Source organism: Schistocerca americana, chromosome 2, assembly GCF_021461395.2.
Source record: "Schistocerca americana isolate TAMUIC-IGC-003095 chromosome 2, iqSchAmer2.1, whole genome shotgun sequence".
Lineage (NCBI taxonomy): Eukaryota > Metazoa > Arthropoda > Insecta > Orthoptera > Acrididae > Schistocerca > Schistocerca americana.
The window spans coordinates 236785292-236811714 of NC_060120.1; the positions used below are offsets into that span (position 1 = coordinate 236785292).

Below are 26423 nucleotides of genomic sequence, written 5' to 3' on the forward strand. Positions count from 1 at the left end.
TACAGAGATGCCTGCAAGGTGTACATGTGAACACCACACATAATTTTAATTACATCCCTTTGTGCAATGAATACTTTTTGCCTAAGTGAGGAGTTCTCCCTCACAGGAGCCACTGATTTTCTGAAGCACTGGCTGTGGAGCCGAGAGGGTTTTTGTAGTCTGATGAAGCAGAGGACCATACCAGTAGCAGCTTGCTGCTGGAGGAGGAACCAGACAAAATGTGTCTAAGAATACCCCATCTTTCCTTCATCCTGTCTTGTTTGTTCTCTCTGTCTAGTTGGGCAGGTAGAGTTTCAAAACCCAGAAGACAGTCTGCCCGGGATGTGGCAACCCGAAATATTGTCCGGCTCTCCAGAAAGGAGGCTGAATTGTTGGGACAGTTCCCCAGCATTTGTAAAAAACAGGTTTATAGCTTGAGATATCTGTCAAAAGCCTCTGATGAAAAATGGAACATCACAGAAATTAACAAAGCTACCAACAAGGACTTTGCTTACGGCAACATGGAATGTATAGGTTTTGAATACCAAGAAAATAGAAGATTTCCACGAGTTTGAAATGTTAAAGATTAAAATGAGGGTGTTAACAGAAATGCAAAGAAAGGGAAAGCGAAATGAAATTACGGAGCACTATATTTATTTCTACAGTGATGTTAGGATGGAGGAGGGGGCCAAGAGAGGTGTGTCAATAGTGACCCACAAAAAGCATGAGAAGATCATTAAGACTTGGAAATAAATAAAAGAAAGAACTATGACTGTGGACTTTCCCAAGTACGCACATGAATGCACATTAGTGGCAGTGTGTGCCCCAAAAAATGATGCTGATATGAAAAACCAAAGATGAGCTTTATGAGGAATTGAAACTTGTACTGGAAAAAAAAGTGTCAAGAGAAAATAGTCCTTATGAGAAATTTTAATGGAAGACTAAGTTCAGAGGTGGATGATGAAACAATAGGAAATATGGAGAGGATGTAATAAACGAAAACGGCAAAAAACTAGTAAAAACATGCACTGCATTAGATCTGAAAATTTTAAGAGGTTTCTTCCCCATAAATGGATACATAAATAAATGGGGCAGGTCATTCAAGAGGTTATATGATACAAAAGAAAAAATTTAGACTTTAGGAGAGTGACATAATGGTATACAGAGGCCTGGAATGTGGCTCTGACCACTACCTGCTTAGAGCAAAGTTTGTCTTTCCACCAGGGGGGGGGGGGGGGGGGGGGGTACTTCTGGATGCTGTTCAATATAATTTAAATAGTTTCAAAGACGAAAGTGCAAAACAAAGTGTTATAAACTGAGGCTAGCTATCAATCTGCAAAGTTTTGGTGAAGGCGGAAATGCTGAAGAGAAATATCAGCAAATTAAAAGATGCATTCAAGGGGCAATATAATGAAGTGCTGGGTCAACAGAGCAAAAAAAGCAAACTAAGGCCATAGTGGTGGACATGAAGATGCAGGAAAGATAAAAGTTAAGAATAAAATGTGTAACAGTTGACAGGATGAGAGACCTGGAGGATAGAAAAAAGTACGTGGAAATAAGCAGAAAGGTGACTCTACAATAATTTCCACATATCTTCTTAATATCTTTCTGGTAAATTCAACAATGGAAACTCCAAGTCGGAATATCAACAATGTTAGGAAAAGATTGATTGCTACTTATAATAAAGATGAGACATTAAGTTGCAAACAGGCACAATTAAGACAACTTACACATTAGCTTTCGGCCACAGCCTTCATAAGAAAATGAAAGAAAAACACACAGTGTTCATTCACACAAGTAAGCACACCTCAAATATATATGACTGCCAACTCCGGCAGCTTGGACCAGAATGCAACTGTCACATGTAATGGAAGCAGCAGTCTGGAAGGGGAGGAATAGCTGGAAGTGGGTGAGAGGAGAGAGGATTGCTGCCAGGCAAAGTGTGCAGGGACTTGACTGCCAACAGACACAGAGATGGGAGGCTGTGGGGCAGGAGGGTGGGAGATGAGAATGGGGAGGAGGTGATAGGACAGAGGGGGTAGAAATTGTTGGGTGGAGTGTAAGGGAACAGCATATTACCATAGTTTAAGGTGCTACCAAAACCATCCCACCCTCCTCTTTCCTACCACTCATACACTGCTATCCTTCCCCTTCCCTGACACTCCAAATTAGTGCTGCTATTCCATACGACAGTTGCATTCTGGTCTGAGCTGCCAGAGTTGGCAGTCGTGTGTGTTAGGTGTGTTGGCTTGTCTGAATGAATGCTGTGCGTTTCTCTTTCTTTTTCTGATGAAGGCTGTGACCAAAAGCTAATGTGTAAGTAGTCTTAACTGTGCCTGTTGGTAATGTTTTATCTTTACCGTAAGTAGCAATTCATCCTTTCCTTACATTGTTGATATTCCAACCTGCAGTTTCCATTGTTCAATTCATAAGAAAGGTACAAAGAAGGTATGTGGAAATTACTGTGGAGTCAATATTACAAACTCTATGGGTAGGTTGCATGGTCAGATCCTAAAAAGCAGGACAGAGGGGATGATGATGAACACTGCGGCCGGCCGCGGTGGCCATGCGGTTCTAGGCGCTGTAGTCCGGAACCGCGCGACTGCTACGGTCGCAGGTTCGAATCCTGCCTCGGGCATGGATGTGTGTGATGTCCTTAGGTTAGTTAGGTTTAAGTAGTTCTAAGTTCTAGGGGACTGATGACCTGAGATGTTAAGTCCCATAGTGCTCAGAGCCATTTTTTTTTAACACTGCGAGAGAAAAGTGGACCTCAAAAGGAAAGATCTCATAACAAAATTTTTAGATAACTAATGGCAAAGAGACTGGAAAGGAGTCAGCCATTTACTGTTCACAGATCTCGAGAACATGTATGACACAATGCCACTGAAGAAACTGTGACATAATGAGGTGGAATGAACGGAAAAGACATACGTTAGAAGTACATGGAACCCATACAAATTTGCCGAAAGTGTAATCAAAGTGGGGAACAAAATTTTGTCACAGCCTTTCAAAATTACGAAATGGTTAAAGAGAGTGATTCTGGTTATCTCTTACGCTGTTTAAAATATACATCTAGGAAGCCTTAGACCTGTGGAGCACAAAATGTGCATTAATGGACATTCAGATAAAGGATCAATGTTTGTACAGCATGTTTTTTGCAGATGATCTGGAAGTGATGGCCAATGGAGATTATGACACCTATTTTATGCCACGAAAATTATTAGAAAAATATGATTAGTTAGGATTAAAAGAAAATGTTCGGCAGACTGAATGTAGGAAACTCAATATTAGAGGGCCAGCACATCAAAAGAGGTAAAAAATTTAAATACTTGGGCAGCATCCTATTGAAAGAAGGAACAAATATTTCAGAAATACAGCAGCAAGTCGCCCACGGAATAACAGCAATCCAGAAGCTAAACCCTCTTTTATGGTCTTCTATGATAAGTTGGAAAGTAAGGAAGATGCTCTGTAGAAGTATTGTGGAGCATGTAATGATCTGCAGATGTGAGTGATGGGAGTTCTGGAAAAAATAAAAAAATATGAACTGAGAGTTGCAGAAATGGACTGTTTCAGAAGATGAAGTAGAATATCTCAGTGTGTCCACATAGCAATACAAAGATTAGGGAAATAACCCAGACTCAAGAAAGCATTGTAGATAGAATACAAGAATGGCAGTTCACCTGATATGGACATACAATGCAAATGACAGATGGTCAAAGAAGATATTGATGTGCCACGCTCAGGGAAGGAGGAGAGGGCGAAGACCAAAGGTTGCCTGGTTAGGTGGGGTAAAGGAGGCCATGAGAAAAATAGATGAACATGAGGAAGCGCTCCCCACATAGAAACCAATGGTAACAGATATGTTGGATGCGGAGACAGCTATAGGACTGTAGGAACCCCACAAATATTATCCCATCAGACATCAGTGACTGATAATATGCAAATTATGTTCACTTAGTTTCTGTATCACCAAACCTGGGAATTCCTCTTATCGCAAAAGTAGCCAAACCTAAATCTTTTCACAGGTGTACTAGGCCAATATGCTATTTACAGTTTAAGTTTTGATCAATATTCACATGTAAGAACACTCTGACTTATTCATTATTTCTCGCTAGTGTGTTAGATTAATAGGAGGTGCTATACCCTGGTAATTGGAAGTGCAATATTTTTGATCGTACAAAACTGGATGAGCTGTAGTTTTTCAAAGGTCAAAGCCAGTTCATTTGCACAAAATTAATCAGTATTCAAAGTTTGCAGAAGGATGGACTACTAAGGTAAGTTCATATTTTTCTCTTTAAACCTGTATAGGTCTTGTCTACCACTAGCTTGTTAATAAACTTTGCATGACAGTAGAGAATCCCTGTCATTCCACAGGGAAGGAGGCACAGTATACGGGAAACCTTGTGTTGTGATAGTGTTACCCATGACACACCTGAATCCAGATTTTATTATTAGCAACAATTGCCATCAAATAGCAAACATACCCAGTAGCGGGTGTCAAAATTACAAGACCTCTGAAAAGGCCTTTGCAAGATGAGCAGCTACATACCTACACAATTTTCTATCTCTTGACATTTGAAGAATAAAAACTTAATAGACTTTAACTGTGTTGCCCAAAAAGATAATTCCACAAAATAACAGGAGAGGAAGCATAATAATTATGCACCCATCTAAGCAAATCAACACTGATAGTTAGTTAGATCATTAAGTTCGATCATCCATCCATCCATCCATCCATCCCATTCCATAGATCCTACCAACGAGCAGAACCTTCAGGAATGTGGAACGCATGAACAAAAGACATGGAAATCATAGAAAACTAAACTGTATATGGCATTGACAGTAAATATAACTATACTACTTGATGCTATTCACACTTAGCCATCCCAATTTCATAAAATTTATTAGAAACAAAGCTGTTGCCCTCTCTATCATACTAAATAGCTGCTGTTTATCTGCTACTATCATCCACATTTAACTTCTGTAAAAGTCTACACCATGATGTACCTTTGGAAAGACTTCTGAATTTATATCCCGTGTTAACAAACTCCAATTTAGAAGTGTATGTCTTACCATAACCAGCCTGCATTTTATGTCCTCTCTACTTCATCAATCGTCTTATTTTACTGCCCAGATAACAAAATTCATTGACTATTTTGGTGTCACATTTTCTAATATCAAACTCTATCAGCACCACCTCACTCTATTACATTAAATTACTGTTGATGATGTTCACTTTATAACCTCTTTTCAAGATACTACGCATTCTGTTCAACTGCTCTTTGAAGTCCTTTGATGACTAACAATTACAATGCCATTATCAGCAAACCTCAAAGTTTTTAATTCTTCTCCCTTTCTGAATTTCTCCTTGGTTTCCCTTAGTGCATGCTCAATGCACAGATTGAACAACATTAGGGATAAGCTACAACCCTGTCTCACTCCCTTCTCAACCACTGCTTCCCTGCCACGCCACACCCTTCAACTCTAACGATGACAATACGGTTTTTAAACAAACTGTAAATAACTTCCAGTTTCCTGTATTTAATCCTGCTACCATCAGAATTTCAAAGAAAGAGTATTTGCATTTGTCCCCTTAGCATTTACTACATAGCCATTTTGTGCTTTCTGTCAATCTCATTCTTTATACACCTGTATACCCTTTCAAGTAATTCACTTGCAGTTTTTTAATATTTTCTCCTTTCATCAAGTAAAATTCATTATACCCTGTCTTGTACAGGGTGAGTCAAAACATACTTTGCAACTCTGGAATGATATAGAAATTTATTGAGATAACTTACAGACTCAGTAGATGTGTTATTTTGTAGCAAACAACCTCAAGTTTTGCATAAAAGTATCAAATGTCATTTTGGTCTGATGTGACTACCGTTCATGATGCAGCATACATCCCACCAGTAATCAGTCTCCTCCCACACTCATTGCAAAAAATAAGAGTGTAACTTGTGTAATAGCAGTATAGAGTTGATTTTTCAGGTCGGCCAAATTGTTTCGTAAGGGCGGAACTTACACACAGACTTTAATGAAACTGTAGAGAAAGAAATCAAGTTGTGTCAAGTCTGCGAGGTAGGTGGCACCCTCCACACCAGGTAAGGTGGCACCCTACACACCAGTGAAAGTAGTCTTTTTAACTGTGCACTACACCAGCACTCCTGGTGGGGGATGGGGTACCGATGTACTATGTGGATCAAACTTGAGGTTTTTGTTTTAAGGTGCAAAAACAACTAGGGTCATATGCACCCATATCAAAACTGTAGAACATGAAGACAAAGAGCGGAGTTAAAAATGACTACAAGTCATCCAAGTCAACAAAAGAGAAGACAACTAAAAACAGGAACATGGAAAAAGGCCTGTAAAATACGCCATAGAGAAACGGAAGTCCAGAACTAAAAATTAAATGGCCTTTGCCACATTGCTACAACGGATAAAAAGTAAAATGCAGTCGACAGACCATGTGTCATTCGCCAAAACGGCCGATAACACAGACGACAAACACAAACAGGAATGTAAGCGGTTAAAAAAAGGGCATTCTGTCAGGACGAGATCGTCCAAGCTGCTGGAAGAGGCTTAATAACCAGGAGCTTGTTCCCATGTAGGGAGGACCAATGGTGATGCCAAAATGACACAACCCGCTGACAGCTGGCAACACAGAAATAATCAGAGAGAATGTAAGAACTAGCGCGCTGAGGTACAAGCTGCCTTCGCAGCAGGGTCAGCAGCCTTGTTTCCTGTCGGACCGCTGTGACCAGCAACCCACATTAACATCACAGTGGCTCTATCACAAGTGAGCAAGTGACAGCCTTCCTGCACCCATTGCACTAAGGGATGGACATTGTGCAGCACACAGAAACTTTGAAGGGCACTGAGAGAGTCTGAGCAGATGACGCAATTGAAAAGCCTGTGTCGCCAGATGTACTGTGTGGGTTGATACAAGGCAAATAGCTCTGCTGTAAATACTGAGTAGTGTTCCAGACGCCAATACCGAAAAATGTCAGCACCAATGAAAAAGGCACATCTGACACCACGGTCAGTTCGAGAGCCATCAGTGTACATAAAGGTATTATCACGAAGTTCCGTGTGAAGGTTGTGAAACGGAAGGCGATAGAGTGAGGCTGGAGTAGCATCCTTAGGAAGTGAATGAAGGGCAAGTTGAACACAGGCCGGCATACAAAGTCTAGGTGGTGAAGGGTTCACACCCACCGGAAAAGTTGCAAGGCGTGTGAATGAAGCTGCCATAGCGAGAGCCAAAAGCGAACTCAAGGAGGTAACAGAGAAGAGGGATGCACCCCATACTGGTGATCAAAGGAGTCATCGAAGAAGGAGGCATAGGACGGGTGGCCATGCATGGAAGACAAACAGCATGCATATCTGCTGAGGAGACGGTCACAGCGGTAGGACAGTGGTAATTTGGCAGTTTTTGCTTACAGACTCTCAACCGGGCTAGTGCGAAAGGCATTACTGGCCAAGTGGATGCCACAATGGTAGACAGTATTGAGACAGTGTAAGAGGGATAGATGTGCAGATGCAAAAAGAAACAACACCCGTAATCTAGTTTCGAACAGACAAGTGTCCGGTACAAATAGAGGAGGATAGTTCGATCTGCACTCTAGGAAGTACCATTAAGGACACACAGGACAATGAAGGACTGCATACAGCAGACTGTCAGGTAAGACACACGGGAGGACCAAGAAAGTTTCCTAGTGAGCATGAGCCCCAGGAATTTCATAGTTTCACTGAATGGAAGAGCGACAGGCCGAAGACATAAATATGGTGGGAGAACCAATTGCGCTGCCAGAAATTCGTACAAACAATTTGTCAGTGGAAAAATGAAAGCCAGTGTCGATGCTACAGGAGTAAAAATGATCAAAACATCACTGAAGACGCCGCTCAATGGGGCAAGTCCATGGAGAACTTCAATAGATGGCAAATTCGTCAACAAAAAGTGAGTCAGGGATGCCTGGCAGGAGAGAGGCCATTATAGGGTTAATGGCAATAGTAACGGGGACAATGCTCAGGATGGAATCCTGAGGCACACTGTTTTCCTGGATAAAGGTGTCTGACAAAGCAGGACTCACTTGTACCTTGAAAGTTTGGTATTTTAAAAATTCCTGAAGAAAACAGGGCATGCAGCGTTGGAAGCCCCAGGTGTAAAGAGTATGGAGGATACCAGACCTCCAGCAGGTGTCATATGCTTTCTCCAAATCGGAAAACATGGCACAGTCTGAGATTTCCAAAGAAAACAATTCATGACATGGGTGGACAAAGTGACGAGATGGTCAACTGCAGAACGGCGCACTCGAAATCCACACTGTGCAGAGGTTCATAAATTGCGAGACTCAAGCCACCATATCAGCCAGGCACAAATCATATGTTCCATCTCTCACAAACAGAGCTGGCAATAGAAATGAGGCGGTGGCTAGAGTGAAGGTGTTTGTCCTTACTAGGCTTGGGTATGGGTATGACAGTGGCTTCATGCCAGCGTCTGCCCAAATGCAGTTGTACTTATCAAGCAGAATGTGCTTGCCCGCAAGAGAAAAGTGCTGCAATATCTGAATGTGAACAGCGTCTGGTCCTTGGGCGGAGGACGGATGAAGTGAGAGCATGGCCTAACTCCCACATAGTAACAGTGGCATTGTAGCACTCACGATTCTGAGAAGAAAAGGGTATCGCCTGAGCCTCCTCCGCTCATTTCTGATAGAAAAAGCAGGGTGATAGTGGGAGGAGCTCGAAACCTTCACAAAATTGTGACCCAAGGTGATGAAGATAGCAATAGGGTCCACGATGACATCATCTGCTACGGTCAGGACGGAAATTGGGGAATGAATCTCGTTCCCGGAGAGCCGTCAAAAGTTGGCCCACACGACGGAAGAGGGAGTGGAACTGTTAAAAGAACTAGAGATGAAATCCAGCTAGCTTTTTCAATATCCTAGAACACGACAAAACTGTGCGCACATCTGTTTATAATGAATGAAGTTTTCCATCGTAGGGTGATGGTTAAAATCACAGAGAGCATGTCTCCATGCACAAATTGCCTCGCGGCGCACCTCAGTCCACCAAGGAACTAGGACACAGTGTGGTAAAGGGGAAGTGCGATGAATGGAACGTTCTGTGGTGGTAAGGATAATGCTTGTAAGATATTCCACCTGGTCATCACAACTGGGGAAATTTTGTAAATAGTCTTCATGGGTGTGCCACCGGATGACGTTGTGCAAATCCCACAATATTTCCTTGGAGCAACTGTCCGATATCATCAGGTGGTTGAACTTCGCTGGTGTAGGTACGACTGACAAGATCCGCATGTTGACACCACTGTATATAGAGCACGCGCGTGAAGATTGCCCAGGCGTGGGAACCACGCATGCGCGAAAATTTGCAGATAGAAGGCATCAGACTCAAACGCCCTCTGCCGGGAAACGCAGATCAGCCGTTCTGTGCATGCGCTGATGCTGTGTTTACTAACATGCTACCAAAGTCATGACGGGTCTATTATTGAAAAGCTCTTTGCTTTCTCGTCGTGATTTAACAGCAGCCAATGCAGGGTTCCAGGCTGTACTCAATTGAAATCCCGCATCCCTGTTGATGAGGTTATCAGCTGTACGGATATGTATACATATATGTTTTCAGACTGGTCATGTAACGATAATACAGAGATTTCAGAAACAGATTTTAAACTGTAAGCCAATTCCAGGGCAGACATGCACTCTGATCATAATTTAGTGGTTACGAGTTGTAGATTAAAACTGGAGAATTTGAAAAATATACGACATTAAGGAGATAAGTTCTAGATGATCTGAAAGAACAGGAGGCTGTTGAAAGTGTCAAAGGAAGTGTTAGGCAATAATTGCCTGAAACAGGGAAAGGAGTACAGCAGATGATGAATGGGTGTCTTTGACAGATGAAATAGTTAAGGAAGCAGAGGATCAAAAGGTAAAAAGACAAGATCCAGCAAAATCATTGGATATCACACGGGACACTGAATTTAACTGATAAAAGAAGACAATACAAAAACACAGCAAATGAAGGACGTGAAACTGAATACAAACATCTAAAAAATGGGATTGACAGAAAGTGTAAAATGACTAAGCAGGCCGGCCGGGATGGCCGAGCGGTTCTAGGCGCTACAGTCTGGAACTGCGTGACCACTACAGTCGCAGGTTCGAATCCTGCCTCGGGCATGGATGTGCGTGATGTCCCTAGGTTAGTTAGGTTTAAGTAGTTCTAAGTTCTAGGGGACTGATGACGTCAGAAGTTAAGTCCCATAGTGCTCAGAGCCATTTGAACCATTTTGACTAAGCAGGAGTGGGTTGAGGATGAATGTAAGTCTATAGAAGCATTTATAATGAAGGGAAAGATAGATACCATCTATAGAAAAATCAATGAGGCCTTTGGAGAACACATAAGCACCTGTACGAATATCAAGAGCTCGGATGGAAAAAAGCGCTAACAAACAAGCAAGAGCTGAAAGGAATATATACAGGCGCTATACAAGAGAAATGAGCTTGAAGGCAACAGTATACAAAGGGAAGAGGGGATGGGAGATTGTTATACTGCAAGAAGAATTTGCCACAGCACTGAAAGACCTAGGTTGAAACAAGGCCCTGGAGCAGACGATATTATGTCAGAAATGCTGATATCCTTGGGAGAGCCAGCCATGACAAAACTATTTCACCTAGTGTGCAAGATACATGAAACGGGAGAAATATCCTCGGATTTCAAGAAGAATGTAATAAATTCAAATCCAAATTACTGGACTATCAGTTTAATAAGTCATGGCTGTAAAAAACTGACAGGTCATTATATGAAAGGTAAAGGTTTTGTTATGCCAGTTACACTACCTGTTCCCAAGTTTAGTGTCAAATCATCACAGCTTGAATCATCAAATCTTCACTGCGTATTGTTCATATTCCAGCCTATCTGTTTTTCTTTTCTTTTCTTAATTCTTCAATGTCAATTGTACAACCGCTATGCCCATAACCATGACACTGACACGAATTATTTACAGAAGAATGGAAAATCTGGTAGAAGCTAACTTAAGAGAAGATCGATTTGGGTTCTGGGGAAATGTAGGAACATGAAAGTCTATACTGACCCTACGACTTATCTTAGATTATAGATTTAAAAAAGGCAAATGTATGTTTACAGCCTAAAGGTAGAAAAAACTTTTCACAAAGTTGACTGGATTCCACTCTTTGAAATTTTGAAGGCGGGGGATGTGTGTGTAAAATACAGGATGCAAAAGGTCATATACAATACGTATAGAAACCACATGGCAGGTGTAAAGAGTCGCAGGGTATAAAAGGGAAGCAGAGGTTGAGAAGGGAACGAGACAGGAGTGTAGCCTATCCTCAATGTTATTTAATCTGTACACTGAGCAAGCTTTTTAAATGTGATGCTACAGAAGAACATTGAAGACTGGGTGGGTACATTGCATAACTAATGATGAGGTACTGAATAGAATTGAGGAGAAATGAAATTTGTTGCAAAACTTGACCAAACAAAGGAATCGATTGATAGAATACTATCCGAGTCATTAAGGAATTACATTTAGCATTGGAGGGAAGTGTGACAGGGTCGACAGAAGCGTCCGATCCCACGCGTCGGCTTTGACCCGTGACGTAAGGGTGTTGTCGTGTGTGAGGTCATGACGGCGCGGAGTTTGGTTTGAGTGTGGCTGTCTCCAGTTCTGTTTTATCTTATTTTATTTACTTTTCTGATCTGTTCATTCTATCTCGTGAGATTTTTTTTTTAAATTTAAAAACACTTATTACTTATTTTAATTATCTGTTTCCTCAAATTTCTGTTTTAGTTTATTATATCTCTCTTTCTGATCTGTTCGCTCTATCCCGTGACATTTTTTTTTTTTTAAAAAAGACAAATAACACTAATCAGCTACTGAAGCATCTTTATCTTCTATGGGTTGCAGGGGTTACGACCCCTGTGGAGGTGGGTGGGTATTCATGCATGGCGTCTTCACTTACACATTGTAGCTACGCAAGGCGTCTAAATTTGTTTATATTTAGTTTGCCCCCCACCCAAAGCACCCCATTTCCCGCGCTTGTCCTGTTAGTGTCATTAGGCTTCTTGTGGAAAGTGTGTGTGTTTGTTTTTGTTTCCGCCATATTTGTGACGTCATGGGTCAAAGCAGACGGGCGGGATCGGACGCTTCCGTATTTCCGTGTGACAGATAAAAATTGTGTATGGAGATCAAGGGATGAATACAGTAAACAGAAAAAGGTGTAGGTTGCAGTAGTCTTTCACAGATGAAGAGGCTTGCATAGGATACAGTAGCATGGAGAGCTGCATGAAACCAGTTTTCAGACTGAAAAGAACAACAAAAACAACAACAACAACAAATGCTGACAGTGTTTCCACTGGCCATTTACTTTTCGACTTCTTTGCATTTTTTCTGCAGCCTTTTACTTTAACTTCCCTTTAGTTTCTATTGATTTCACTAAAAACTGACTTATACTGCCATATTTCTTCCTTTTTCTTAACAGTTGAAAGACTCCTCTTAATATCCACAGCCCTCATTAGCTGCATTTATCTGTCCAATTTCTGTGAATGCCCTTTCTCAGAGGTATGCCCATTCCTGCCTACTGTGGTATTCATGACTGCAATATCCGCAACATCAAAAAATTTCAAATGCATCATTCCTCAATATCCAACAGTTCTTTATACAAAGAGTTTTGCTAATGATTTGTTTAAACTTCATTCAGCCCACTCTTCATCATTACTAAATTGTGAAGTGAGTCTATACCTGATCAGGGTACACCTCACAGTCCAATACCAGATTTCAGAATCTGTCTCAATAAGATGTAATTCAGCTGGTATTGTCCCACATCATCAGCAAGTTCCCAAATGTATTTTTTCCACATGTAATTTTCCAACTATATCCTGCGATTTTTGAACAGTGTATTAGCCAATATTAGCTGAAATTTATTACAGTACACGGCATCTTTCTCCTGTCTCTCTGCTGAGCACATATTATCCCTTAACTCTATCCTTATCTTCTTTCTGTTTCGCCTCACTGACTCTTATTGCTCTAGATAGTGCCTTTGTGTAACAATTTTAAGAGTTTCTAGCTTCTGTATCAAATTCAGAGTAGGACATTCCACATTTTGGCTCGCAGAATGTCAAGCTTACCTTTTTTTGGTCACAACTCCCCCTTGGCAGCCCCTCCTGGAGATCTGATCAGGAGACTATTTTCGAATCTTTTGCTAATGGAGGGATCACAGTTTCTCAATTGCATAATTTCTCTTCTTCAGAAATGTTTTCCTGATGCCATTGGATTTATCAAAGAAAGTAGATCTGATTATAATGGAGGGGTCTTCATTGCTTTCTGCATCATCATACTGTTGCTCATACCTGATTCTTCCACCTTTAGGGGAATTTACCTTTCCCAAGGACACAAGAGTATTCTGGAACACTATCCACTCCTCCACACTCTTTGACATGTTCAATGGCAAAAGAGAAGCACTTCTGAAGAAAATAAATTTGTTAACATTGAATATAAATTTAAATGTTAAGGAGTTTTTGCTGAAGGCATTTGTCTGGAGCATAGCCTTGAATGGGAGTGAAACATGGATGATACAGTTCAGATACAAAGAGAATTGAAGCTTTCAAAATGTAGTACTACAGAAGAATGTTTAAGAGTAAAATGGTAGATCTAGAACTAATGAAGGTGTACCGAATAGAGCTGGGGAGAAAGGAAATTTGTGGGAATCCTAACAGAGAGGATCGATTGATATGGTACATTCTGAGACATCATGGAACTGTCAATTTGGTGTTGTAGAGAAGTGTGGCAGATCAAAACAGCAGAGGGAGACCAAGAGACAAGTTCAATAAGCAGGCTCAAATTGATGTTGGTTATGTTAGTTAATTCAGTGATGAAGAGGCTTGCAGAGTATAGTGTGGAGAGCTGCATCAAACCAGTATTCGGACTGAAGACCACAACAACAACAAAACAACAACAGAAGCAGCAGCAACTAGTAGATGCTTGAAGGTAAACATCTGCTACCCCATAAACACTACTTACAATGTTTCAAGAGCAAGTATTACGTGAGGAACCTAGGAATATACTACAGCAACCCCCCCCCCCCCCCCCCCTCCACCCCGTCAAATTTCTCCCACTGGGAAATTAGACTAATGGCAGCATGCACAGGGGTGTATAGACAGTTATTAATCTCTAACTCTATATGCAAATGGTATGGGAAGAAGCTCAATATGTGGTAAAATGTAAGTACCCTCTAGCATGCAGGTGTGAAGGTAGACACAGACTTCACAAAAATCTATGGAAGACTGTTTTACTATTTACCAACTGTATTAATGTGATTGAAGGCTGCAACAAAATCCAAACTGACAGTTTCACTAAGCAACACCAAAACTACATATGTGACTGACATTCGTTCAGCTTCCAAACATCATACACGGCACTTAAATGAAAATCATGTGTGAAAGTGAAAAAAACAGCTGTTACATTTCGGAACTACCTAGCTGTGGATACGATTTGGGCAACAACATAACAACTGTTCACTGCCAAACTATTTATCAGGAACTTTTACCCGTTCATCCTGAATAGTATTGTTTGTATTTCATTAGTGATGATAGTCTTTCAAAGCGTTTATGTAAATAGGTAACCTGAACAACTGAAGGCAGCGAGCGAAATGAATTGACAGATGCATATTCTCGCCCGCTGACTTTCAATTTACCTGTGGAATCTATTATTATTTTTACAAGAAAGTCGATTCTTACGCATTTTGTAGTGCAGCGTACGTAGTGATGATAATCGCCAAAACAAAACATAGTTCTCGCCCATAAAAATACATATTCGTAACAAAAAATGATTCTGCAGTTGCACGTCTGCTTCGTTCACCATTTCGATTTTTTGACTTCGTCGGCGTACCCAAATACATAACTCCACGTCATATGTTTATGTTCCCCCTCTTGTCACGAATAAATCTATCTAGCAAAGACTTTAACTAATTTCATTACAAGCACACGTCACTCCATAATTCAATTTAGTACTGGCCCTCATCTTGTGACGATAGTTACATATACACGTGCTGTCATTCATATCTCCGGCATGCACAATACTGCGGCTCCTGCTAACTCCTACCCTCCAACATTTTGGCATTGCTGAAAAAAGCAACACAAAAAGTAGCATTGATCTGCAAAGCACATGTTCATTTGTTTCATTGATGCCAATAGCAAGGGCAAAATTAGAAAGCCGGCCCTGCCCCACACAGATTGTCAGTACTGATGGAGCGCTGTGCTTTTGTTTGCAATTGATAAACAAATAAGCTCCATGCTTGACAGATAATAACAAAAACACAGGGGGTTTGTTTGAGACAATGAGTGTTGTAGTCATATTTCTTCCAACATTTTTGTACGGAAGTGATTCAGGACTACTTCATGGTCTTTATGTGCAGCAGAACACAGTAAAGGTTTTCTATGTTACTCATTTGACTAAAACTTGTCATTCGGTGTCCAAGACGCCGAAACGGAAAAGATGTATTGGCTACTACGCAAGAACTATTGATAATGAATTTACGACACTTCCAAACGAAAAAGGAAATTGGCTGATGTTAAACTTCCAAGATCATTCGGTTATTCTGACAAAATTAATAATAAGTGGGAACCCCGTCACATTGATGAAGGGGTGCCGTGTGATATGTGTGTTTTATGATTATGATAAATTTTTTGCTTCAGAAATCCTTTGTGAAGGACTTGAGAGCCCTACTGGCTTCAGTTCGGATTACTGCAGATTTTTAGCGAATTTCTTGAAGTTAGATTCTGGAGCAAATGCCCCCGAAAGCCCCAAGTGTTTGGATTTTTTTGTCAGAGTAGCACAGAGAGCACGGCAATATTTGCTAGCTGTGGCCGCTTTTGTGACACCAGTTGTGAAACACACATCAACAGGTTTACACTTGTGTGACATCCTTAATTCAACTGCATGGCTTTTTGGCCATGTGGCGCATTTCAAGAAACCGACACTTAAAATGGGCAACTTCCTGTTGGCTCTCTTGATAGATGTCTTCTGTGGCCTTATGTTAGTTCGTCTCATTGTAGAACCGCTTACAGTGAACACTCCATTTTCGAAAATGCTTCTTGATATGGCTGAGGTACTAGCATTTTCTTTAAAAAAAAACTGGTGTAATCTTTTCCATCATACAACATGGCATGCACAACAACATGTTTCAGGTCGTTGTCACTACACTCAGAGACTTGTTGCATTGGCTGATGGGTGTGCCAGCCGGTTTGAAGCTGAACTATGCATTAAACAATATGCTAGGAAAATTTTTCCTATACCACATAAATCTTTGGTGGATGTTTCTTGGTAAATAATTGCAAGTGAGAGTTTGATTATATAGATATGATACTAGTTACAAATCAGCATTTATTTGCAACATAAATGACTTCACATTTCTTTACTACATTAATGAAATAATCTTGGTTATCTTGATATAATGTATACCTATTGGTGTGGTGTGTAATTTTGTATAGACATTTGCTAACCATAAGTTTGTCAAGGATACCATATTTGATATTACTGTTTAATAATATGAAATGGTTTATATCTGATAACTTTTTTCCAGTTCTTTGTAAACCTTGTTTGGACTTGGCTGTTCATATGTTGACATGGCTTGGATGTTTAGGACTTACATTCCAAATATGCCTACTGGCTGATCTGCTAGATCTTGTCAGTTTTCATGTATACTGCATATATGTTTATGCTGCAAGGTAAGTGAAACTCTGAAATGAGTTTTAAATTAAAAGATAGGAAACCATGTTAGTATAAAGTGTTAAGCTCTGCACTTATTTACTTTCTTGTTATTAGTATGTTATGGAAAGTCTTGGTCAGATATAAATGCTTTAAGTAGTAAGGTAACAAACCACTGATCAGTTGAGGCATAGACAGTGAGGCATTGATAGATACGTACATAAGACACACACACACACACACACACACACACACACACACTCTCTCTCTCTCTCTCTCTCTCTCTCTGCCTCCCCCCCCCCCCCCCCCCCCGCCCCCCCTCCCAGTCTCTGATTCCATGTGTACAGGTATGTATGTGTACTCTATAGCTCTGAAGAAGGCTTTGAAAGTAGACAATGTTCTCTATCGTGTTTAAGTGCATATCGACAGCTCAGCACTTTGGCTATTCAATGAATTGTCACCTTTACTCCTCAAATTATTTACTTTCTTGTTATTTCTATTTGCAGTTTATGAAACATCCGGTTTTAGAGTGGGAACAGGACAGATGGAAACGGGGAAAACTTCCTTTTTATGTATCAAATGTAAGCATCACTCAAATGAACATAGGTTGGTGTGGAAAGTTCTGACAGGATGTAAATAGTGGTGTCATCGAGTTTTCAGATTGAGGGGAGAAAGGAGGCGGGGAGTGGGAGGAGGGTTGGGGAAAGGTAGTTGATGACTTGGAAGGAGGCAGCTGGGGAATATGAATGTGGGAGCGTCCTATCTTCTAGAATAATTGCTAACTTTTTATGGATGCAATGAACAGATAATTTTCACCTTCCTAGACATTTGAAAGGATTCAACAGTGCAATACTATGTCAACTCTTTAAACATAGTACCACATGGAATACCCTCCCAAGTGATTTTTCATACAGTTTTAGATAGAGAGAACACATTACATTACCTTTCAGTGATTTTTTGAGTTGGTTTATTGAACCACAACTTTGCACAAATATAAAACATATACATATAAGTAACTCAATAGAAATAATATGCACAATATTTTAAGACTGTTTTACAGAATTCTTTTACACACGTAAGTTATAGGCATGGGAGAAAATAAACCATATGTAGCTGGAAGAGAATACAACTGACTTTAGAGGACATACACAAGGAAATTAAAGTGTTATTGTAGCCTCTGACAATACACCAAGTTTGATAAACACAAGTTACTGTTCCATTTAAAATAAAAAATGACTGTGTAACTTTGGATGTCTTCATAAAACAGAAGAACGAGTACATTTGGTGGGAGGTAATTTTTTTCTGTGCTTGAAAAAAAATCAAGACAAAAGTAAGTGGTTCATGCTTGCTCCTTTCTTCTGACGTCTGCACAAAGAATTATCCTGATCCCTACCCAGATTGAGTGGTAAGGTATTGAAGAATCACAGATACGCATTCTTACTAGTGAGTTATCAGTTTCCTGTCTGCCTGAAATGTTTGAAAGAAGGGAGAATTTATAATTACATATTGAACTGTAGCATAATACTGGCCTTTATCGCAGTCCTTATTGCCCAGTTTCAATAAGCAAATATTGAAATCAGATGGCTATAGAATGATATTCATTACAGGGCCAAAGACGCTGGCTTCCTTCACCAACTGGTCAACCTTTGTACCATTGTATGTGGGACCCGTTCCATTTCTTTTTTTCTGTAGCATTTATTGTAATATTTCTGGAATTTGGAAGTGTTGAAGTAATGATGATTTAATAGTTATGCTCTGACTTATTTTCTCTTTGTTTTTTGTTTTATGCTCTGACTTATTTTCTCTTTGTTTTTTGTTTTGTTTTTTATTTATGCTTCTCTCTTGTGTTTTTCTTCGTCTGTCTGTATCTTGTCTTCATGGTTGTACTGTGGCTGTAAGAGTGCTTGTGATAAGTGATATACTGGTATTACTTATCTAAATGCCTGATAATTTCTAGCCTTAGCAACAGGTTATTGGCCAAGGATCCAGATTTTACAATACAACAAATAAAGGTTCACAGTCATGACTCGGAGATGGAGTACAGGATACCATTGCTTGATGGCACGAACTGTAGCAGTGAGCTGGAATTATTGAGTTTTTTGGCGAAGTCATAAATGGTAATGGAAGTGTCTATTCAGGATGACACAGCTGAGAACAATGTGCACAGAAGCAAGCTCTTCTGTGAGAACTTAGTAAAAACGATAAGAAGTTTAAATCACGATAACACAAAGAATTTTAGACTGTTACTTGGAGTGTGTCAAGGACAAGGAAAGAGCCTATGATTTGTGGAATTCATTAACTCAAACTTTTGAGGGGAAAGGTATGGCTATTCAATTTTTATTGAGAAAGACTGTTGATAATGGAGTTTAATGCAAATGACGATACTCTTGAAAATCTTTTTTTGAAGTTTGCTAAGTTAATATGTGATTTGAAGGCATTGGGTGCTAATATAGAAGAAACTGATACAGTGTGCAGTTTGTTACTAATGTGGAGACATTTGTCCTAGAGGGACCAAACATCTTTGGTTTGCGCAGTTTCGGAGCTCTTTTGGACAGCACAATATGACTGAGATGCAAGCTGGACAATGTAACTGACTAGATGCTGTATACTGTTTTATAAAGAGTATTCTCGTGATCCAGGTGTGTCATCTCTATCGGCTTACTACCATCATAGTATCCCACCTCCTGCATTGGTGTCCCTGCATCAACTACAAATACATGCAAATTATTCTTGGAACTCGGTTGAGCTTACTACATAGTGTGAATACGGCCGTACACCATGTCACCGGGCACTATACTTACATCAGTGGACGCCACTCACACAAATGCAGTGCAGAATCAGTGTGGACAATGTGTGAATTTGACTGTGAAAACTGAGTGCATGAATAATCTGCTTTCGTTACCACTAGCCAACAGTGATACCACACTATAACAGCAGTGGCAGTATATGATGACCCCATAACTGACTTAAATCCAGTGAATTCCATACCCTGCTTTGAGTGCCTTCTTGTTTCTAACCATCTCTGCAATGCCACATTCACATCACCAGCATCTTCGGTGGTGCGCAGTGTATTTCAACATTCACAGTCCACCATGCAACAACCGCATAAGCATAAACAGTCGACAACCATCTTGCCTCATACAATTAATGGTTAGAGTGCGACCACCAGTAAGTTGATGTGTTTGGGCAGCACTAAGCTCAGACTACCACTTTTTGATACCAACAATTCGAGCTCATGGTTCACGATCATCAAATGCATTTTACAGACTATCTACATATTCAATGACCAATAGTAGAATACATACCTGATCAGCCTCCTGGCAAACTGCTCGGAACTAATGTACAATACCTTCAAGTTGCTCTGGCCAAGGTGGTGCTGTTACAGAAGCAATCCCACATGTCAGAACAGCAACTTCAGTGGGTCATGTAGGAGGCCAAACTGGGTAATAGTACTCCGTCACATCTCTGATGCCACCTTCGCACCTAATTGGATCAGGTCTTTTCAATTCAATTTTTATTATCACATAACATGCCTTATACAATCAAAGATTGTGACATAGGTGACTTGTCAGTTTTACGCTATATATAACAATACTAAAAATAGACAATAAACTAATAATATATATGGTGTAACATCTTCAAAGAGGTATTTTAATTACAATTATAATGCATTGTCACCATTCATGAAATATTCTACACTATAATAACATTTATCTTTCAGATATTTTTCCAGGTCTCTTTTGGTACCTTTTACATTTGGGTCATCCATATCTTTCCATATTTTATTTACAAATTTCATGCCCTTATAGTATGGGGTTTTTTCATATGATTTTAAATGGTGGGTAGGTAACATGTAGCTCATTCTATGTCTAGTATCATATTGATGCAAGAAGAGGTTGCCCTCAAAAAGTTGTGGGTTTCTTTTCGTGCAAGTGAGAGTTTCATAGATGTATATGCTAGGAATGCTCATTAGATCCAGTTTTACAAATAAAGGTTTGCAGTGTTGCTTTGGTTTTGCTCCCACCACTGCTCAGATGATTCTTTTTTGTAGTCTAAAAGCTCTAAGTAAATTTGTTTTTTCAGACCCCCAGAAAATTATACTATACCTAATGACTGAAACAAAATATGCATTATATACAGTTTTTCTTACAGCTAAATCAGTAATACTATACAAGATATTCGTAATATATACAAGGCTATTCAGTCGACCCAGTATGTTGTCCACATGGTGACTCCAGAACAGGTTTTTATTGACTAACACACCAAGGAGTTTGACACAGTCTGCAGTCTCTAATTTTTTGTCCATATACCTTATTTCACTTATAGACTGTGCAGATTGTTTTATGGTAAAATGAACAATTTCAGTTTTTGTAAAATTTAATGTCAAGTTATTGTTTTTGACCCATGCCTCCACTTCCCCAAGTGTTTGTTCAATATGACGAATTAGGTCTACCTCATTTTTACAATAGACTACAGCTGTTGAGTCATCTGCATAGAGGATAGTATCAGACTGCACCTGACATGGCATATCATTAATATAATATAGAAAAAGCAGTGGCCCTAATATTGAACCTTGTGGAACACCTAATTGAGTGTTTTTCCAGCCAGAGAGAAATTTCTTGCCGTTGATGTTAATAAGTACTCTTTGTTTTCTGTTTGCCAAGTATGATGACATCCAGCTAAGAGATTTGCCTTGAAAACCATAGTGTGCCAATTTTTGGAAAAGCAGGTCATGATTTACTGTGTCGAAGGCTTTGGACAGGTCACAAAAGATGCCTGACACACATATTCTATCATCAAGACATCTGCTGACTTTTGTGACTAATTCATTTATTGCATGGATTGTGCTGCGGCCTTTTCTGGAACCATATTGATTGCCTAAGATAATGCTGTTAGATGAATTGTGATTTTCAATCTGATCGCATGCAGCTCTTTCAAATATTTTTGAGAAAATTGGTAACAGTGAGATTGGCCTATAGTTGCCCAATTCATCTCATTTGCCTTTTTTATGTATGGGCCGAACTTCTGCATATTTTAATCGATCTGGGAAACATCCCTCATCGAATGATTGGTTGATTATGAAAGAGAGTGGATATGCAATACTGTGGTGGACTATTTTTATTATTTCAGTGGGGACCTCATCCCACCCCGCAGATTTTGAATTTTTTGGGGACATTATGATTTTGATGACGTCTGAGAAAACTTAAAACATGTGCAATTCCTATCTGTCATATTGGGCTTTGTATTTGGTGGTGAACAGTTACCAAATTTGTTACAGTTTATGAAAAAGTCATTGAATATTCACAAATGGCACTGGGTTCTGTAACAGCTCTACCATTTATCACTATTTTAGAAGGGCATTTTCTCTCTGCCTCACTGCCAACTTCGCTTCTTATAACAGACCAAACAGCTTTTGATTTGTTTTTTGCATTTGAAATGAAGTCGTTATTTGCAGTACGTTTTGCTAGTTTAACTATTTTGTCAAATGTTTTTTTGTACGCGCTTACATACGTAAGAAATTGAGGGCTTCGATTTACTTTTGCCTCCATATGCAGTTTCCTCTTAGTAGCACTAGACACTCTAATTCCTTTTGTTACCCAGGATCTACTTTTTTGGGACCTGGTCCTCACTGTTACAAAAGGGAAGCATTCATTGAATATACCCAAGAATTCAGTTAAAAAGTTATTGTAATTGTCACTTGTGGAAGTGTGTTTGCTGACTGTCCACTTGGATTGGCTTAGTTTTTTGCAAAATACTTCCACATTTTCTTGACTGAAATTCCTACATCTTTTTGTTGTGCAGACTGAATTTTGCTTCGGTAGTGATACAAATAGTGCTGTATGGTCTGATACTCCTAAATCTAGAAGAAACTTTTCTTTTACATAATAATTATAACTGCTTACAGTATTGTCAATACATGTTGCAGAGCTTGCTGTAATTCTTGTATACTGATCAAAATTGAGATTTAGCCCATTTGTGGCTACCAGGTTCTTTAAGTGTGAAGAAAATTTGTCATCAGTCCTTACATCTATGTTGAAGTCAGCACATATAACCACTTTCTTGTACAGTTTCTCATATTTTAATTTATGTAGCAATGTATCAAACTTATCTAAAAATACAGAGCTTATATGGTACCCAGGGGTGCGATATATGCTGATAATTAGTATGTTATAATCTTTAAGTTCTATACAACAACTTTCAAATGTACCTTCTTAATTCAGATGGCTAAAATTCTGAGTGATATCATAGTCTAACGTGGAATGAACTAGTATGCAAGAGCCTCCATACCCATCGGTCCTACAAAAGCTGGTAGCCAGTTTATAACCTGTAAGTTTATTTAGGAGACTGATATTTTCAGATTTTAGCCAATGTTCATTAAGACATATTACTTTCACAGATTGTTTCACACTTTCTAGCAAAATTTCTGTATCATAAAGCTTCCTGATCATTCCTTCAGACAGACCTCTGATGTTCAAGTGCATAACAAAACTACTACTGCATATATTATTAGGCAGAAGGTGTTTAAAACTAATTTGACTATAAAGTAACAGAACGTCCACCTGAGTGTTGACTGCTTGTTCTGGATTCGTTGTATTGGGCCAAGTTTCCCTGTGTGTGAGCATCGGATGCCACACTGTGGGCCTGTTGTTGATCAAGCTACCAACAGACCTACAGCTTGTCATGAAGGCAAATGAGGCAGAGCTGATTGCACAACACTTGGCTATGACTGACATAACGTTCATTGTCATTTTCCATATGCAAAAAGTAACAGCATATCAAGATTTGACTCACTGACGAATGCAGTGGACCTCACATGCCCCGCTGCATGAATGCAGCTGACCAGACGTGAAGGGCCATGATCACCGCATACCACAGCAGTCCTCATTGCCCGCAGAGCAACACACATGAACGCCCATAGCTACACATGGCAACAGCATTATGCAACTTGCATGGCTACAGATCCTGCTCCGTGCTGATATCACTTGCAATTTGACGATGCTACATGCAAATATCAGGACCCTAATGTATGCAGCACACGCCGTGAACCTGTTGGGCATACTCCAGTGTCTGTGGACCTTCCTTGTTGCTGATGTGGTAGAACCAGTCAACAGAACTGGCTTTTTGTGGCATCACCATCTCTCCCTTGATATCTTGCAGTCCATGCTCATTTGCCACATCTTGTGTGAACGAGTGCAAGCTATCTCCACCTCTTCAAAGCCTCCACAACCAGCTCCCAATGTGCTCTACCTCGCTCTACCTTGATGGCTCTCCGCAAATGCGCCAAACTTTCAAAGGATGTTCTCTATGCACATCAGTTCTATTTCACTTGCACATGCATATGCAATCACTCTGTACTGAAAACGATGAGCTTCTAAGTAAGGCTATAAATTCAGTAATCACTCGCAATCCTGTTGCATTTTTTATTGTTCTTGCATATCCAGATTTCAGCTATAAACAGCCATCTTCAGTGTATTTGAGTAAGTTGCATTAAAGATGGCTATTTATAACTGAGCTCTGGATATGCAAGAATAATAAAAAAATCCAATGGGATTGCAACTGATTGCTATATTCCTCTCCTTCCTTATAATAATATACATTCCCTGTGCACAATGGTTGCATATGGAATCAAAGTTGTCGATAACGAGCTTCAATGTTGCATCACTGCCACAGCTACAGCTGTAGGAGAAGCACATGAGTCCACACGGCTGATAACAAACAGCTGCCTCGCATTTGTAAGCCTCCCCTTCAGCACCACTATGCCAGCACAGACTTCGCCGGCCACCAACAGCCACCCTAAGGTCAGTAAACCACACTGCTCAGTGTCTGTTAACAGTGTTTGTGACCCCACCACCTCACGCATATGTTCACACATTTGTGCTGTTTGTGACAGAACCATGCATCGCATAATAACCACAGACTGACCTTCAGTTCAACATAAGCCATGATGGTTAGCTCCAGCAGATCTACAGCTTGCCAAAGCTGTAGTTAATGAACTATTTCAAGCAGAAATTTTTTGGCCTTCAGATAGCCTCTGGGCCTCCAGGTTCAAGTTTGTTCTGAAGAAAGTCAGCTCTACCAGATTTGCAGTGATAACAGTGTCCTCAGTTCCTGAATAGCGCATGATGGCTACCCCATTTCCAACATACAGAACTATATGAATGCCCTCACAGGTGCTGCAATTTTCAATGTGATTGATTGCAAGTGTCCCTATCTAGAAATATTGATGCAGATATCCAGAAGACTGCTATTGTAACCCTGTTTAAATTTTTTGAGTATCTCTTTATGCCATACAGACTTAAAAATGCTGCACAGACATGGCAGTGGTTCATTTATAGTCTTCTATTCCGCTTCCCCTTCTACTATATGTATCTTGACAATCCACTCATCTTCTCGTGTTCCACAGACGAGCACTCATGCCATCTAGAACAAGTTCTAGCCACAATGCAAGAGGATGACTGAAGATACACTGCTGGTGCATGACCTAAAACGATTCCTCAGGATTCGCAACTTTTACCACAAACATCTCCACAGTCAGCTGAATTGCAGATCCCACTAACAAATACCGTGAAAGACAAAGACAACCATGATAAAAGGAAATGACCTTGGACACCAGAAGTGACAGATGCATTTCGCCACACTAAAAATTGCCTGGTTAAGGCGGTTACTTTGGCATATCCACAACTGGATGCACAGTTGACATTTACAACTGACACAAGCAACACCACAATTGGAGCAGTTCTTCAACAGATCGTTAATCATGTGCCACAACCACTTCAATTTTTCTGCAAGAAACTCTCAGCCATGCAGTCGAATTGGTCAGCATTTGAGCATGAGCTGCTTGCAGTTTACTTCACTATGCATTACTTCAATGAAGACATTGAAGGCTACCACTTAACAATATTTATAGATCATAAGCCCTTGGTTGGTGCCATTTGCTATCCATCCAGTCACCAGGCCAGTACATGACTGACATCCAACGCATGCATGGAACTGATAATATCTTCTTTTAAACATTTTTGGAAGATGGCTCTCAACAGTCATCAAGTAATGTATGAAATGCATGTTTGACTATCAACTGTTTTTACTTTAAACCCAGATATCTGATCTTCTCTTCAGTACTGCTCTGAGTACACTTAGTATGTTTGCTTGTAGAATTCCTGTGTTCTGTATTGATATTCATGATACGCTCTACACATTATTTAAGTAATGACAAATGTGAAGTGGTGGCTTAAACCATTTTAACCCTTATCCATGAAGTTGGTCCATGACTGAAACCGGTTGATATTTGGGTTTCAAATAAAACCAACTGGTGGCCAAACAAGCACTATATATGATAATATCTTCACCAATTATTCCTCATGTCTTTTTAAAATCTCCCCACCATACGACTATGAATGCATGGCACGAGAACAAATAAACAATCTCACCATCACTCAAGTACTCACTGATGCAAATATCAGCCTCTATATTGAATAACGCACTTTGCCTTCGACAAACACAACATTACTCTGCGATGTCTCTGTGGGGAAACCATGGCCACTGGTCCCCCTCAGCATGCAATGTGAAGTATTTGATGGGCTTACCAACCTCAGCCATACTGGTGCCAGGGAATTGACATGGGTGATTACCGACCATTTTGTGCAGTCTAAGGTAGAATAGGACTGTAACCACTGGGCACAATGTTGCTTATTCTGCCAACAAAGCAAAA

The 26423-nt window shown here is 40.0% G+C and overlaps 2 protein-coding genes across 7 annotated transcripts in view; one reads left to right on the forward strand and one right to left on the reverse strand.

Moving 5' to 3' along the window:
* The window catches only part of LOC124589043 (thioredoxin domain-containing protein 11), a 144298-nt gene extending 129152 nt beyond the window's left edge, over window positions 1-15146 (reverse strand). Inside the window, exon 1 of one of the 3 annotated variants that reach the window (XM_047131521.1) lies at window positions 14746-15146. In XM_047131521.1, the coding sequence (XP_046987477.1) occupies window positions 14746-14906 (161 nt within the window). In that variant the 5' untranslated portion in view covers window positions 14907-15146. Of the gene's footprint in view, window positions 1-14237; window positions 14673-14745 lie in introns of those variants that run through there. The other 2 variants (XM_047131524.1, XM_047131523.1) reach the window with 2 other exon arrangements.
* A 110-nt stretch (window positions 15147-15256) lies between these two features.
* LOC124589075 (phosphatidylinositol N-acetylglucosaminyltransferase subunit Q) overlaps window positions 15257-26423 on the forward strand; it is a 103394-nt gene continuing 92227 nt past the window's right edge. For all 4 annotated transcript variants that reach the window (XM_047131527.1, XM_047131526.1, XM_047131528.1 and 1 more), the window contains exons 1-3: window positions 15257-16115; window positions 16195-16330; window positions 16590-16734. In XM_047131527.1, coding sequence (XP_046987483.1) covers window positions 15345-16115; window positions 16195-16330; window positions 16590-16734 — 1052 coding nt within the window. In that variant the 5' untranslated portion in view covers window positions 15257-15344. The remainder of the gene's footprint in view (window positions 16116-16194; window positions 16331-16589; window positions 16735-26423) is intronic.